A 17,350-nucleotide genomic window follows, 5' to 3' on the forward strand; every position below is an offset into this window, starting at 1 on the left:
CTAATCAGCCCCATCTCTAATGGCCTCCAACCCCTGAAGCCTCACCATGACCTTTGCATCACAGTTCCAGGAGCAAAATGATCAGCAAAATATAAACAAAATTAGATCCTCAACTTCTTCGCTAAGAGCTCTCCTCACCTTGCTCGCCTCGGCAGCCCTCCCCACACCCTTAGTGCCAAGACCCTTGGCAATGATTCAAGTACGCTTCTTGTTCTTCACTAACACTTCAAGACAAGTAGTCTCTCCCTCCACCACCTCTAAAACCTTTGAAATTGCCGTCACCAGCTACCAGCTACATTCCCCTCCTGCCATCATCCAATGGCCTCTGGGTCACTCGGCATTTCTTAAAGATGTGAGTGGCTGTCATTCTGTCCAACAATTCCGCTGAGGAATTCCTTTCTCAGTTGTCCTTACCACCACTAAGTACACACCCTCCATAATCCCAACCGTAAGCACCCCACTATCTTTCCAACTCACTCTTCCTAGTTTCCCGACTCCACAACCATCTCTATCCAGGATTTTTGGCCTCTGCTTTGGCCTTTACCCTTCTATGGTCTATTCTCTTCACATCAGATAGAACGACTAAAAACTTAATGTCTTAAAACTTAGGTCAAACCCCATCAATCCTCAGTTTAAAATCCTTCAACAGCTTACTACTGCCCAAGGACAAATGCCCAAGCCGTTACCATGGCCCACCACTTCTGGGCCCTCAATTATACATTCCATGCATACATATGACTATATAAATAAAGGCCTCAAGTGCTACACATCAAAATGTTAACAGTTACCTCTAGGGAGTGGAACTCAATGGAGGGAGACTTGAGTTTTATAATCAATTGTCTATGCATCCTGAATGTTTTAAAATAAGTGTATACTGCTTTCATAATCCCTATACTAGAATTGTAAAAGGAAGGGTACCAACTGACAATAAAAAGTTGAAACCATTTTAAAGTTTAACATAATTATGCACATGACTGAGTCTCAGACCATGTTTATAGCACATGCAAGAGTTGGCAAACTTTTCTATAAAGGGCCAGAGAGTAAACACTTTCGTCTGGGGGGCGGGGTGGGGCACATATGGTCTCTACTGGATGTGGCCTGCAGGCCATAATTTACTGACCCCTGGTCTATGACTACTACACATCATATCAGCAACTCCTCTCTGTCCACCAAAACACAAGCATTCACTGATGCACAAATGTGTGACAAATGTGTGACACTATCAAAGTTAGAAATTAAGCCTTCACCAAAGTTCACAAGTAAAGCTTTCCTACTGAACCAATTTCTTTTAAAATAAAACTTGAGTTCTCACTGGGAATGTATGTAGTCATACGGACAAAGAATTAAGAAGGCTTTCAGAACAATCTAAATGAAAAGTAACATACAGCTAAGAATATTGAGGTGGGAGTGTAAATAAGTAGCAAGTCAGGGAAGGAAAATAAATTTCTGACTTGAGAAACTTCTTACTTACCCATTTAATATGTGTTCAAAAAGATGAACTTGACCATCTCTGCAAACAACAGCTAACTTGACAGGCTAAAAGAAAAATGTAACATTAATAGGTAATATACTTTGGTCTACTCTAATAATTACTTATGAAAATTCAACTACCCTCTCCACCCTTCAAATAACAAGAGATAAATCAAAACAGTAAGGATGTACAACTCTTGAATTTAAAAATAATCACTGCCACCAAAATAACAATTCAAGTAGTTGTTGTCAAGCCTATAAATAAAAGTTTAGGCTAAGAAGACAGCACGGTCCATGAGAACGCAGCATGGAAGTTAGAGGAGCTAAGTCAACAACCAAGCGCACTGGCTGACAACAGGGAACCAACCAGCAGGCCCACATGTCAGGATTATTGAAAACGCCACTGCGCCCTGTCCTCTGCCCTTATGAGCACTCAACACAGAATCCAATGATTACTTCGAATAGTCTAAGATTTTTGTTTTATTTTGTTCTCTCTCTTTCCTGAATCATCAAATCATCAAAACCCTGATTTTAAAAAATAGTATTTGTGAAGTCCAAAAACAAATTCTCAAAGAAACAAGCCACTTACCTCTTCTTTATTTTCTGACAAAGTCAAGTCAATATAGACAGGTTCGTCTGTAACTGTAAAAGACATCACTGCATTCTTCTCTTTGTTTTCTGACCGGACCTGCCTAGATAACAAAACCAATGATTAGATAGTAAGACATTAAAAAAAAAAAAAAAAAAAAAAAAGGCAAACACCTAAAGGGAGTTACAGCAATCGGCTCCCAACAGCATTTTCATCTTTTGAAAGCTAAATAAAGTAATTAAAGATCAAAATAAGGGAAGCAGGGCTTCCCTGGTGGCGCAGTGGTTGAGAATCTGCCTGCCAATGCAGAGGACACGGGTTCGAGCCCTGGTCTGGGAAGATCCCACATGCCGCGGAGCAACTAGGCCCGTGAGCCACAATTACTGAGCATGCGCGTCTGGAGCCTGTGCTCCACAACAAGAGAGGCCGCGATAATGAGAGGTCCGCGCACCGCGATGAAGAGTGGCCCCCACTTGCCGCAACTAGAGAAAGCCCTCGCACAGAAACGAAGACCCAACACAGCCATAAATAATAAATAAATAAATAAATAAAAATTAAAAAAAAAAATAAGGGAAGCATTTGTGTCACTACCATGTAACATGGTTGCATGGGAAAAGAGAAAGCATTAATGCTTTTGTGGCAGATTTAAACAATGAGCAACGTTCTTTTCCATTAACCTATTTGTCTATCTTGATGGCAATGCCAACTGTCTGGATCACTGCAGTTCTGCAAGTTTTGAAGTGAGTTTTCCAACTTCTTTTTCAAAGTCATTTTGGCTATTCTATGTGCTTTGAATTTCCACTTGAATTTTAAAATCAGATTGCTGGGATTTTGACTGGACTCACATTGAATCTATACATTAATTTGAGGAGAATTAACATCATAGCAATACTGAGAAAACAGAGTCCAGAAATAGATAAATAGATAGATAAATGATCCTCACTATTTGTTGATTCTTTGAGAATTTGCCTACTTGCTACAATTTATTTGTAGACCCCGAAATCACTATTTGTGGTGATTTCATGGTCTTTAACAGGTATACATAGAGCAGTGAAGCATATGAGCAGCCCAACGCTCATGAGGTTTAACAAGGCTATGCTCTGCCTTTTTATTTCAGCTTTCATACTAAGTATTCTTTTCACAGCTTATTTAGTGCCACACTTTTTGCTTTTGTGCTTTTGGTTGGTGATTTCACTATTTAAAATGGCCCCCAAGTATAATGCTGAAGTGCGGTCTAGTGTCCCTAAGAGTAAAAAGGCTGTGATATGCTTATGGAGAAAATGTTTAAGTTTGATAAACTCTGTTCTGACGTAAGTTAATCAGCTATCTGTGTGTGTGTATATGAATAAACTAGGGTATCTTTAAACAGAAATACACATAAAACAAGGTTATGTATTAATTAGATGACAAAAATGTTGTAACCAGAGGCTTGCAGAAACCAAACCCTGGTGTTTCCCCAAGGAGTAAGAGTTCAGTATCACTGAATCGGTGCTCCTGAGGACTTTATACAACATGACGACTGCAAATAACAGGCAATTGACTCGACGTGTATATATGCAGCACCAATTCACTGGAGATAGTACTGGGACCAATGGATATCCAAAAAACAAAAAAACAAAAACAACCCCATGAACCCCAATCCGTTCCTTGAACCATATACACAAATTAACTCAAAACAGATCACAGAACCAAATAAACACAAGACCTAGAACTAAAAAACTTCCAGGAGAACACTTTTGTGATCTTGGGTTAAACAAAGACTTCAAAACATGACCTGTACTTCATCAAAATTAAAAACTGCTTAGCTTCAAAAAAAAGACAAGCCACAGACTAGGAGAAAATATTTGTAAAGCATATACCTAATAATTGATTTATATTCAGAATATACACAGAACTCTCAAAACTCAGTAAGAATACAAACAACCCAGCAGAAAATAGGCCAAAATATTTGAACACACACTTTGTCAAGGAACATATCCAGATAGCAAGTAAGTACTTAAAAGATTCTCAACATCAATAGTCATTAGGAAAATGCAAATTAAAACCACACTGAGATACCACTACACACTTATCAGAATGGCTGAAATTAAATGACCATAAAGTGTTGGTGAATATGTGAAGGAATTAGCACTCTTATGCACAGCTGGTGGGAATATAAAATGGTACAACCACTCTGGAAAAAATTTGGCAGTTTTTTAAAAAGTTAAATATACACCTATCGTAAGATGCAGCCATTATACTCCTAGGTAGTTACCCAAGAGAAATGAATCATGTGTCTGTACAAAGACTTGTACACAAATGTCCTTAACAACTTTATCTGTAATATCCTAAACATGCCAACAAGCCTGTAGACTGAGGTGGGGAGGGGGATTACAAAGGGATACGAGGAAACTCTTGGGAGCAATGCATGTGGCCACTGTCTTGATTGTGGTAATAATCTCACATTTGTATACATATGTAAAAACTTAATTATCCTTTTGCTTTAAGTACATACAATTTATTATGTCAATTATAACTCACTGAAGCTGTTTAAAAAATCTGGGCACAAATTTAAAAAACTAAAATAAAGACTGAGTAACAGAGTAACAAGCGTGACTTACAAACATGATTCAAGATCAGTTTCTTTTTATTAACTAGTGAGACTTTATACATTTACCAGTAAACAGTCTTTCAGTATTTTTGTGTCTAGAAGAAAATTAAGAGTTGCTTTGATAAATTCTAAATATTTCATGCATAATAACTTAATAAAACAAGATTCACTCTAAAATGAAGTTACTCGTACTATATACATGCTCAAAATCACTGCTATCACACCACTATATACAGCAGAAGCTGCTATTTTAGCCCATCAATAGGAGATAGTACTTCCTCCTTGCAGTAATATGAAAGGGTTTTTTGGGGTTTTTTTTAAATTTTAATCTTCATTCAGTGGCAAGAAGCCTTCAAATGTTATTTTCTTTCATAAATGTGTCTTTCAAAGGTAATTATAAGGGAACCCTCGGCTTGCTCTACCTAACAAAACACAGTTTTCATGAATGGCCTTTGGGGGCAGCCTTTCAATATGCAGTTTTAATCTGTTTGTTTTTTATGGTTTACTCCTCTGTTACTAGGAAGCCCCAGGTATACACATACTATCTTCAGGATCTTAAGACAGCAGAAATCAACTTTTCTGCTATACAAAAAATTTTGGAGCTGGAGACCCCTAGTCTCAGGAGCCAAAGAGGTGAGGCATTAAAGACTGAAGCACCTCAGTAATGTCAGGAGATTGGGGTGGCTGATTTTAACTTTTCTGGCATTACTAATTTCTTATGTTAGGGATAAACCCTCTAGAACCAAAATAAGATATTCCAATAGGCACTCCTCAAAAATGAGACACAGGACAGAAAACCAACACAATTAGATTATGAGAGGCATAATTAGGAACTAAGCTGACGGTCTGGAGGTGAACAGAGGTCCACCTCCAGACTAATATGAACCTTCCCCACACGACTACTTTAAGAAATACATATTTGATGAGTCTCACTTCTGAGTAACTTTATATGGTCAAGAGCATGCTTAACTAACTGATCATTAGGATAAGAAACTACTTCTATTTTTACAATCTCTACTTATTCTGTCCATGAACATCAGGTAAAAGAAAAAAAGTTAATTTCACCATCAGATGATGTTATAAAATCCTAGAAATTTCTTATGATTACTTTTTAAATTTTATTTATTTATTTATTTATTTTTGGCTGTGTTGGGTCTTCGTTTCTGTGCGAGGGCTTTCTCCAGTTGCGGCGAGCGGGGGCCACTCTTCATCGCGGTGCGCGGGCCTCTCACTATCGCAGCCTCTCTTGTTGCGGAGCACAGGCTCCAGACGCACAGGCTCAGTAGCTGTGGCTCACGGGCCTAGCCACTCTGCGGCATGTGGGATCCTTCTGGACCAGGGCACGAACCCGTGTCCCCTGCATTGGCAGGCGGATTCCCAACCACTGCGCCACCAAGGAAGCCCCTATTTCTTAAATTTAAAAACTTTTTGATGCCTCTTTAATACCAAATTGATTTTTACTTTCAAAAGTAGCTTCAAAGGGAATTAGTGACAGAAACCACTGCAAGGAAAGGCTTACTGGGAATTCTCAGACACAACCAAGGAATTTAATGTCCTCAGCAAACCATCAAATAGGCATTACTGCACTAACCCAGATAGTCATCTCTTTCAACAAAATCAGAGATTTTCCTAAAAAAATTTTTTAAAAAGGTTTTTAAATTGCCCAGTCACAAAAATATTCAGCCCACTTTATCTCTAAACAAGCATGGAGGAAGTTCTATTATGTAATGCTCTTAAATTTTTCTCATAAAGATCTGATTTTTAGGCAGGCTCAATTCCTCATTACAAGTCAATATAAAATAAATCTAACATTAAATACAATAAAGCAAATCTCATATTCATCATTTATATTAACCATATAAGCTATGACCGATTCTTTCAAGGCAATGTTACCTCCCAAAATCCAAAAGACTACATACCAGACATTAAGTAACCGGTCATGTACTGCTCCAGATAAGAAATAAAGACCTGTAATTCCATCAAAGGGTTGGCTCTCATTAGGAGGTCTGATAGTAGTGAACATAAGTGATGAAACCGGCGTTGCATGTCCCGTGAAGTGCTAGAGAAAGTTAAATCTCATTTAGGAGAGGATGTAAAGCAGTAACAAAAATTAAGACTTCATATGTATTATAAACAATATACATGATACATATCTGAAATCAGAGCTCCAGACTACTACGGTTATTTGTGCTATATTCCTCTCACTTTAAAAAACTCCATCCGAAAAAAACTGAACATTAAAGCTGTCCCTTCCAACTCCCGTGAGCCTACCCCACAATCTTTACTTCTTCCGTATTTGTGTTAAAGATTCACTTCATTCTATCCATTTTAAAAGGGGTGCTTGGGTGCTCAGACACAGCCAAGGAATTGTAGGTCTTCATGTTACTCTCAGTGAGTCGAAACCACAATTTTAAGGCATCATCACAGCACCAAATGTTCAGTAACCCCTGAGCACACTCAAAATGTAACTCTAAATCTCCACAGCTAAATACAATAATATAAACAAATGCTGGATGCAAGCTAGAAATAAAAAATTACTATCATTATTATATAATTATATTATTATTGAAGAGAGTAAGATACTTAATTCAAATTCCACTCATTTCATTTTCCATTTACATTCATTCTTCCAATGCATGCAAAAAGGACATGTCTAATCTATTTAACAGATTTGGAGGACTACTTTTGTCTATTAATTGTACTATTTCATATGCTTGAAAATAACACATCTGTATTCTTAAAACAATATTCTTTGGCTCAGACTTCTGCCTTTCGCCATACTTACTCTAGACAACTGTTATGCTTACAACTAATTTGATTCACTCACTCTGTAGACTTCTTTGGTCTCCAAAACCCATAGTTTGATTGTTCGACCAGCTGAAAGCAACATCTTTCCATCTGGGCTGATACACAGAGAACTGACGCTGCTATTATCACCTTTCCATTTGCTGTATTGTGAAGAGAAATAAAAACATCTCAATGAATGGGGAGGAAACTTAACTCAAAGCAAAAAGAAAACAAAAGGCAAACTAGGCATTACAAATACCACTCAAGCGGCTTCCCTGGTGGTGCAGTGGTTAAGAATCTGCCTGCCAATGCAGGGGACACGGGTTCGAGCCCTGGTCCAGGAAGATCCCACATGCCATGGGGCAACTAAGCCCGTGTACCACAACTACTGAGCCTGTGCTCTAGAGCCCACGAGCCACAACTACTGAAGCCCGTGCGCCTAGAGCCTGTGCTCCGCAACAAGAGAAGCCACCACAATGAGAAGCCCACGCACCACAACAAAGAGTAGCCCAGCTTTCCGCAACTAGAGAAAAAAAAAAAAAAAAATACCACTCAAGGTTCTATGCCAAACTGCATTCCCTAAAATCCTGACTCAGGTAACCAACCTTGGACATATCACCGAGGTAATGCTTCCCCAATAGGACAGAGAATCTCAAGAGGTACCAGGAAATGGGTTAATAAGAGTTGTAAGAAGGTAAAACGGGTAGTTGTGTCTCCTGTGATCCATGAGGTGATTCTGTTAATGCCCAGGAAACTACCATGCTGGCTGGACCTCTACAGACCTATCCTATCCCCTCCATAGTTCCTGCATTCTCTGGAAGGCTGAGAATTTAATTTACTTAGTAACACAAATGATCTCTCAACCTACAGTACACAGAGGTTATTTCTACCCCAAATCCACAAATATATGCCCCTAGCTGATAGAATAAAATAAATTAGGTATAATGATCCCTTTCTAATACCACAAGTATGATTAACAGCAAGAGTCTTTGCAAACTGTTGCATACGTTAATGCTATTTATAAGCAACAAGGAGCCTGGCTTGGCTATTCACTCATAAAATCAAGAAGTAATAGTAGCAGGACCTCCCTGGTGGCACAGTGGTTAAGAATCCGCCTACCAATGCAGGGGACACAGGTCCAAGCCCTGGTCCAGGAAGATCCCACATGCCATGGAGCAACTAAGCCTGTGCGCCACAACTACTGAGCCTGTGCTCTAGAGCCCGTGAGCCACAACTACTGAAGCCCGTGTGCCTAGAGCCTGTGCTCCACAACAAGAAGCCACCGCAGTGAGAAGCCACGCACCGCAACGAAGACTAGCCCCTTCTCGCTGCAACTAGAGAAAGCGCATGTGCAGCAACAAAGAACCAATGCAGCCAAAAATAAATTAATTTAAAAAAAAAACAAAAAAAACAGAAGTAACAGGAGCAATCTTCTTACGAAAAAAGGTTAATTCTAAAGTGAAAGAAAACACATTGCTCTGCCAGTCACATTGGAATATGTCAAATTACTCATTTGGAAAAACAAAATTAGATTCCTGTCTTATATTACATACACACTAAACTTAATAACTTAAACCAAAACTAATTGATTAAAAATAAGTATTAAAAAAATACTTATGAGAAAGTTTTTATAATCATGGGGTTAGGAAAAGCCTTCCAAAGCAATTACAAACAAAGAATCACAAAGGAAGAAAATAATCAAGTTTAATTAAATAAAACTCTGTACCACAAAATAAGTCATAAAATTAAAAGCAAAAGGCTAAGAGAAAAAAATCAAAAATATATAGGCGAAGAGTAAGTGTGGAGGCGGAGTCAAGATGGCAGTGTGGGAAGACGTGGAGTTAGCTTCTCCCCACAACTAGGGCGCCTGCTGGCCGCTGGTGGGGGACTCTGACACCCAAGGAGAGGGGAGGAACCCCAAGGTGAACCGGTAGGACGCAGGGGGACTGGGTTGGGGAGAAGTGGAGGCCAGACAGGATCGGCACCCCTGAGGCCGGGGAGATCAAGAGGCAGGCGGAAGGGACTCTCGGGGAAGAGCCGGAGAGGAGCAGAGGGCGATCGCCTGGCCCACTCGGGCAAAGGAGGCTGCTGAGCTCCCAGGCTGGTACCCCCATCTCCAAAGCCCCGTCTAGGTCTCCTGGGTCCTTGGGGGCATAGGAAGGAGGCTGAGGGGAGAATTGGAGAGGCAGGCGGGAGGGGCCTTCCCAGATCGGAAGAGCAGGAGAGGAGAGGAGGGCGTGTGTCCTGCCCACTTGAGCCCAGGAGGCCTGCTGGGCTCCCAGATGAGGACCCCTGCCCTCTGAGACCAAGTCCCACCCCCCATAGTCCCCAGGGCCTTTTCCAGCCCTGTGGGACCTGAGCATTGGCCCCTCCCAGCACCCAAACCCTGCCCTTGCTTAGGCCCTGCCCTCCACAGCCAAGGCCTTCCCCCCACCCCTTTCTTTTTCCCTCCTCTTTTTTACTACTCTGATATTGATGTCCCTTCCGATTGTTGATTCATCTTCTATATTCTTTCTAACATAACTGTTAGTTTCCTAGTCTAATTTTATTTTTTACTTTGTTATTGTTGTCTTTTTTGTTTGTTTGTTTTGCCGCCCCAGGCGGCTTGCAGAATCATGGTTCACGAGCCTGGGGTCAGGCCGAAGCTCCTGCAGTGGGAGCTCCGAGTCTTAACCACTGGACTAACAGAGAACCTCAGACCCCAGGGAATATTCACTGGAGTGAGGTCTCACAGAGGTCCTCATCTCAGCATCAAGACCCAGCTCTACCCAATAGCCTACAAACCCCAGAGATGGAAACCTCAGGCCAAACAACCAGTAAGACAGGAACACAATCCCACTCATTAAAAAAAAAAAAAAAAAGTCACAGATGAAGGAGCAAGTAAAAACCTACAAGACCAAATAAATGAAGAGGAAATAAGCAATCTACCTGAAAAAGCATTCAGAGTAATGATAGTAAAGATGACCTGGAATCTCAGAAATAGAATGGAGGCACAGATTGAGAAAATACAAGAAATGTTTAAAACAAAGATCTAGAAAACTAAAAAACAAACAAACAGAGATGAACAACATAATAGCTGAAATGAAAAATACACTAGAAGGAATCAATAACAGAATAACTGAGGCAGAAGAACGAATAAGTGAGCTGGAAGACAAAATGGTAGAAATAACTGTCGAGGAGCAGAATAAAGAAAAAAGAATGAAAGAACTGAAGACAATTTCAGAGACCTCTGGGACAACAGTAAACGCACCAACATTCAAATTATAGGGGTCCCAGAAGAAGAAGAGAAAAAGAAAGGGTCTGAGAAATTATTTGAAGAGATTATAGTGGAAAACTTCCCTAACATGGGAAAGGAAATATTCACCAAAGTCCAGGAAGCACAGGGAGTCCCATACAGAATAAACCCTAGGAAAAACACACCAAGACACACATTAACCAAACTAACAAAAATTAAATTCAAAGAAAAAATATTAAAAGCACCAAGGGAAAAACAAAAAATAACATACAAAGGAATTCCATAAGGTTATCAGCTGATTTTTCAGTGGGAACGCTACAGGCCGCAAGGGAGTGGCAGGATATACTTAAAGTGATGAAAGAGAAAATCCTACAGCTAAGATCACTCTACCCAGCAAGGATCTCATTCAGATTCGATGGAGAAGTCAAGAGTTTTTCAGACAAGCAAAAGGTAAAAGAATTCAGCACCACCAAAGCAGCTTTACAACAAACGCTAAAGAAACTTCTCTAAGTGGGAAACACAGGAGAAGAAAAAGACCCACAAAAACAAACCCAAAACAATTAAGAAAATGGTCATAGGAACATACATATCGATAATAACCTTGAACGTAAATGGATTAAATGCCCCAACCAAAAGACACAGACTGGCTGAATGGATACAAAACAAGACCCATATATATGCTGTCTACAAGAGACCCACTTCAGACCTAGGGACACATACAGACTGAAAGTGAAGGGATGGAAAAAGATATTCCATGCAAATGGAAATCAAAAGAAAGCTGGAGTAGCAATACTCATATCAGATAAAACAGACTGTAAAATAAAGACTGTGAAAAAGATAAGAAGGGACACTACATAATGATCAAAGGATCAATCCAAGAAGAAGATATAACAAATATAAATGTTTATGCACCCAACATATAGGAGCACCTCAATATATAAGGCAAATGCTAACAACCATGAAAGGAGAAATTGACAGTAACAAGTAATAGTAGGGGACTTCAACACCCCACTTACACCAATGGACAGATCATCCAAACAGAAAATACATAAGGAAACACAAGCTTTAAATGACACAATAAACCAGATAGATCTAATTGATATTTATAGAACATTCCACCCAAAAGTGGCAGAATACACTTTCTTCTCATGTGTACATGGAACATCCTCCATCTTGGGTCACAAATCAAGCCTCGGAAAATTTAAGAAAATTGAAATCGTATCCAGTATCTTTTCTGACCACAATGCTATGAGACTGGAAATCAATTACAGGAAAATACCTGTAAAAAACACAAATACATGGAGGCTAAACAGCGTGCTAATAAATAACCAAGAGATCACTGAAGAAATCAAAGAAGAAATTAAAAAAAACATGGAAACAAATGACAATGAAAACACGACGACCCAAAGCCTATGGGGCACAGCAAAAGCAGTTCTAAGAGGGAAGGTTATAGCAATACAATCTCACCTCAAGAAACAAGAAAAATCTCAAATAAACAATCTAACCCCACACTTAAAACAACTAGAGAAAGAAGAACAAAGAAAACCCAAAGTCAGTAGAAGGAAAGAAATCATAAAGATCAGAGCAGAAATAAATGAAACAGAATCGAAGAAAACAATAGCAAAGATCAATAAAACTAAAAGATGGTTCTTTAAGAAGATAAACAAAATTGATAAACCCTTAGCCAGACTCATCAAGAAAAAAAAGGGAGAGGACGCAAATCAATAAAATTAGAAATGAAAAAGGAGAAATCACAACTGATACTGCAGAAATACAAAAGATTATAAGAGACTAATACAAACAACTATATGCCAATAAAACGGACAACCACGAAGAAATGGACAAACTCTTGAAAGGTACAATTTTCCAAGACTGAATCAGGAAGAATTAGAAAATCTACACAGACCTATCACAAGTAATGAAATTGAAACCGTAATTAAAAATCTTCCAACAAACAAAAGTCCAGGACCAGATGTCTTCACAGGTGAATTCTATCAAACATTTAGAGAAGAGCTAACACTGATCCTTCTCAAACTCTTCCAAAAAACTGCAGACACAGAAACACTCCCAAATTCATTCTACAAAGCCACCATCACCCTGATACCAAAACCAGAAAAAGTTATCACAAGAAAACTATAGACCAATATCACTGATGAACATAGATGCAAAAATCCTGAACAAAATACTAGCAAAGAGAATCCAACAGCACATTAAAAAAGGATCAAACACCATGATCAAGTGGGATCTATCCCAGGGATGAAAGGATTCGTCAATATACGCAAATCAATCAATGTGATACACCACATTAACAAATTAAGGAATAAAAACCATATGATCATCTCAATAGATGCAGAAAAAGCTTTTGACAAAATTCAACACTGATTTATGATAAACTCTCCAGAAAATGGGCATAGAGGAACCTACCTCAATATAAAAAAGGCCACATAAGACAAACCCACAGAAAGCATCACAGTCAACGGTGAAAAACTGAAAGCGACCACTAAGATCAGGAACAAGACAAGGAGGATGTCCACTCTCGCCGCTCTTATTCAACATAGTTTTGAAAGTCCTGGCCACAGAAATCAGAGAAGAAAAAGAAATAAAAGGAATACAAATTGGAAAAGAAGAAGTAAATCTGTCACTGTTTGCAGATGACATGATACTATACATAGAGAATCCTAAAGATGCCACCAGAAAACTACTAGAGCTCATCAAGGAATTTGGTAAAGTTGCAGGATACAAAATTAATGCATAGAAATCTCTTGCATTCCTATACACTAATGATGAAAAATCTGAAAGAGAAATTAAGGAAACACTCCCATTTACCATTGCAACAAAAAGAATAAAATACCTAGGAATAAACCTGCCTAAGGAGGCGAAAAACTTGTACTCAGAAAACTATAAAACACCGATGAAAGAAATCAAAGATGACATAAACAGATGGAGAAATATATCCATGTTCTTGGACTGGAAGAATCAATATTGTGAAAATGACTATACTATCCAAAGCAATCTACAGATTCAGTGCAATCCCTATCAAACTACCAATGGCATTCTTCACAGAATTAGAACAAAAAATTTTACAATTTGTATGGAAACACAAAAGACCCTGAATAGCCAAAGCAATCTTGAGAAAGAAAAATGGAGTTGGAGGAATGAGCCTCCCCGACTTTAAACTATACCACAAAGCTACAGTAATCAAGACAGTATGGTACTGGCACAAAAACAGAAATATAGATCAATGATACAAGATAGAATGCCTAGAGATAAAACCACGCACATGTGGGCACCTAATTTACGACAAAGGAAGTAAGAACATACAATGGAGGAAAGACAGCCTCTTCAATAAGTGGTGCTAGGAAAACTAGACAGCTACATGTAAAAGAATGAAATTAGAACACTACCTAACACAATACACAAAAATAAACTCCAAATGGATTAAAGACTTAAATGTAAGACCAGACACTACAACACTCTTAGAGGAAAACAGGAAAAACACTGACATGAACCACAGCAAGATCTTTTTGACCAACCTCGTAGAGTAATGGAAATAAAAACAAAAATAAAATGGGACTTAATTAAACTTAAAAGCTTTTGCACAGCAAAGGAAACCATGAACAAGACAAAAAGACAACCCTCAGAATGGAGAAAATATTTGCAAATGAAACAACAGACAAGGGATTAATATCCAAAACATACAAACAGCTCATGGAGCTCAATATCAAAAAAACAAACAATCCAGTTAAAAAATGGGCAGAAGACCTAAATAGACATTTCACCAAGGAAGACATACAGATGGCCAAGAGGCACATGAAAAGATTCTCAACATCACTAATTATTGGAGAAATGCAAATCAAAACTACAATGAGGTATCACCTCATGCCATCCAGAATGGCCATTATCAAAAAATCTAGAAACAATAAATGCTGGAAAGGGTGTGGTGAAAAGGGAACCCTCCTGCACTGTTGGTGGGGATGTAAATTGATACAACCACTATGGAAAACACTACGGAGGTTCCTTATAAAACTAAAAATAGAACTACCATATGACCCAGCAATCCCACTACTGGGCATATACCCAGAGAAAAAAGACACATGTACCATAATGTTCACTGCAGCACTATTTACTATAGCCAGGACATGTAACCAACCTAAATGTCCATCGACAGATGAATGGGTAAAGAGACATAAAAAGAAACCAAATTGAGTTATCTGTAGTGAGGTGGATGGACCTAGAGTCTCCTAGTACAGAGTGAAGTAAGTCAGAAAGAAAAAAACAAGTACCGTATGCTAACACATATATATGGAATCTAAAAAAAAGTTGTACTGATGAACCTAGTTGCAGGGAAGGAATAAAGAGACAGACATAGAAAATGGACTTGAGGACATGGGGTAGGAGGGTGAAGCTGGGGCGAAGTGAGAGTAGCATCAACATACATACACTACCGAATGTAAAATAGTTGGCTGGTGGGAAGCAGCAGCATAGCACAGGGAGATCGGCTCGATGCTTTGCGATGACCTAGAGGGGTGGGATGGGGAGGACGGGAGGGAGGCTCAAGAGGGAGGGGATGTGGGGACATGTGTATGTATATGGCTGATTCGCTTTGTTGTGCAACAGAAACTAACACAGTATTGTGAAGTAATTATACTCCAATAAAGATCTATTAAAAAAAAAGAAAAAAATATATAGGCAAAGCATTAATACTCAGAATACATAAATAGCTCTTTATATTCAAGAAAGAACTCGAGTTTAAAAAAAACTCAAAATAAAAATAGACAAAGGATATATAAACAAGCAATTCACAGAAGAAATACAACTTGTCAATAAAGATGGAAACACCCAACCTCACCAATAATCAAGGAAATGCAACAATAATGTATGAGAACTTTTCCTTTACCCTCACTGGTTCCTAACATTCTTGACAATTTCTCACCAATTCCCAGAGCTTCAACACTCACCTGTATTCCTTATTCAACATCTACTCACTGAATTGACACAAGACATGATCACCATCCTGACAAGCTTCCTGAATCTACTTCACCAATGACCACTGAAAAGGCCAGCACAGAGCCAACACCACCACACCCCTGTCCCCTGTTACTTGTGTAACCCTCCTCCATCAGCAGAACCTGGGAACTTGTTAGAATTCCCAAGCCCCAACCTAGACCTACTAAATCAGATCTGTAAACACATATAACATATGTGCACATTAAAGCTTGAAAAGCACTAGATCAGAAGATTCCTCTCTGGGAAATGTGACAGGTTCCAGAGGAATAACCTACATATCCTGATACTGAAGGTCTCCCAATCACTCTACAAATGAAGCCCAGCAACTGAGCCACACACCCACAATGGCTTTCCAATCAGCTTTTTAATGTTTCATTTTTGAAAAACAGGCAGCCAAGGATCTCCAGTCACTTGAAGAATGCCTTTAACATGAAAGAAACCAAAATCAAACAAAAATCAAAACATTCTCAAGAGGGAGATGATAAAAAGTAAAAAAGTTTAAATCCTATAATATCTTCAGAGTTAGAAAATATTATACGCATGACAGAAACATGACGCAACAAAAAAGAGATACTCAAAGAACGAAAAACAGCTCCCAGAAGTTAAAAATTTAATTAGAGAAACTTAAAAATTCAATACAAGACTTAGAAGGTGAAATTGAAGCAACTTCCCAGGTAACAGAAGAAAAAGACAAAAGAGAAAATGAAATAAGGTAAGAAACCTAAAGGATTAGTCCAGGAGATATAACACCTAAATAACAGTATGTAGTATAAGAGAAAGATCAAAGAAAAGAGAAGGAATGAAATTATCAAATACACAGTATGAGAAGAATGCAGAACATGAATTCCCAGGCTAAATGGTCCCTCAAGTGTCAACATAATTCACTGACTAAAGAAAAAAAAACACAGGATATTTTAAAATATAAAAATAATTAACAATGAAAGCCAAAAAACCAACAAACCAATGCTTCAAAATCCTGAGGGGAGGGCTTCCCTGGTGGCGCAGTGGTTAAGAATCCACCTGCCGATGCAGGGGACACAGGTTCGAGCCCTGGTCTGGGAAGATCCCACATGCAGAGGAGCAACTAAGCCCACGCACCACAACTACTGAGCCTGCGCTCTAGAGCCCGCGAGCCACAACTACTGAAGCCCAAGCGCCTAGAGCCCGTGCTCCGCAACAAGAGAAGCCACTGCAATGAGAAGCCTGCGCACCGCAACGAAGAGTAACCCCCTGCTCACCGCAACTAGAGAAAGCCCGCGCACGGCAACAAAGACCCAACGCAGCCAAAAATAAATAATTAAATAAATAAATTAAAAAAAAAAATCCTGAGGGGAATTATTTCCAACCCAAAAGTCTGTATCTTCAAATTATCAATCAACTGTGAGGATAGAATAAAGACACTGGAAGACATGGATGGTAAATTTATTGAGATTTTGTTTGTCTTCCAGGAAGCTACCAATTTGTGTCACCAAAAAGAAGGAATAAACCAACAAAGAGAAAAATGGTATCCAGGAAACAGAGGCTCCATCTGACAGGAGAATTTTCAAGATGATGAAAGGAAATCTCAGGATAATCACTGAAAGAAGGCAGAGAAGTCCTCCAAAAAATAAATGAAACTGGAGGGAAGCCTCCAAAGATTAAATAACTGATTGATTAACTGATGTGTCTGAAA

The 17,350-nt window shown here is 38.9% G+C and overlaps 1 protein-coding gene and 1 long non-coding RNA gene across 3 annotated transcripts in view; one reads left to right on the forward strand and one right to left on the reverse strand.

The window, feature by feature from the left end:
- WDR43 (WD repeat domain 43) overlaps positions 1 to 17,350 on the reverse strand; it is a 50,360-nt gene that overhangs the window by 19,904 nt on the left and 13,106 nt on the right. For both annotated transcript variants that reach the window (XM_082426145.1, XM_082426146.1), the window contains 4 exons: positions 7,477 to 7,597; positions 6,569 to 6,708; positions 2,060 to 2,162; positions 1,472 to 1,536 (listed from right to left, as the gene is read on the reverse strand). In XM_082426145.1, the coding sequence (XP_082282271.1) occupies positions 1,472 to 1,536; positions 2,060 to 2,162; positions 6,569 to 6,708; positions 7,477 to 7,597 (429 nt within the window). The remainder of the gene's footprint in view (positions 1 to 1,471; positions 1,537 to 2,059; positions 2,163 to 6,568; positions 6,709 to 7,476; positions 7,598 to 17,350) is intronic.
- On the forward strand, positions 7,607 to 14,511 carry LOC309643447. The gene is made up of 2 exons (XR_014253781.1): positions 7,607 to 8,535; positions 10,815 to 14,511. It is a non-coding gene; the product is annotated as an uncharacterized lncRNA (long non-coding RNA).

The sequence above is a fragment of the Balaenoptera physalus genome, assembly GCF_965194825.1.
Source record: "Balaenoptera physalus genome assembly, chromosome: 15".
Lineage (NCBI taxonomy): Eukaryota > Metazoa > Chordata > Mammalia > Artiodactyla > Balaenopteridae > Balaenoptera > Balaenoptera physalus.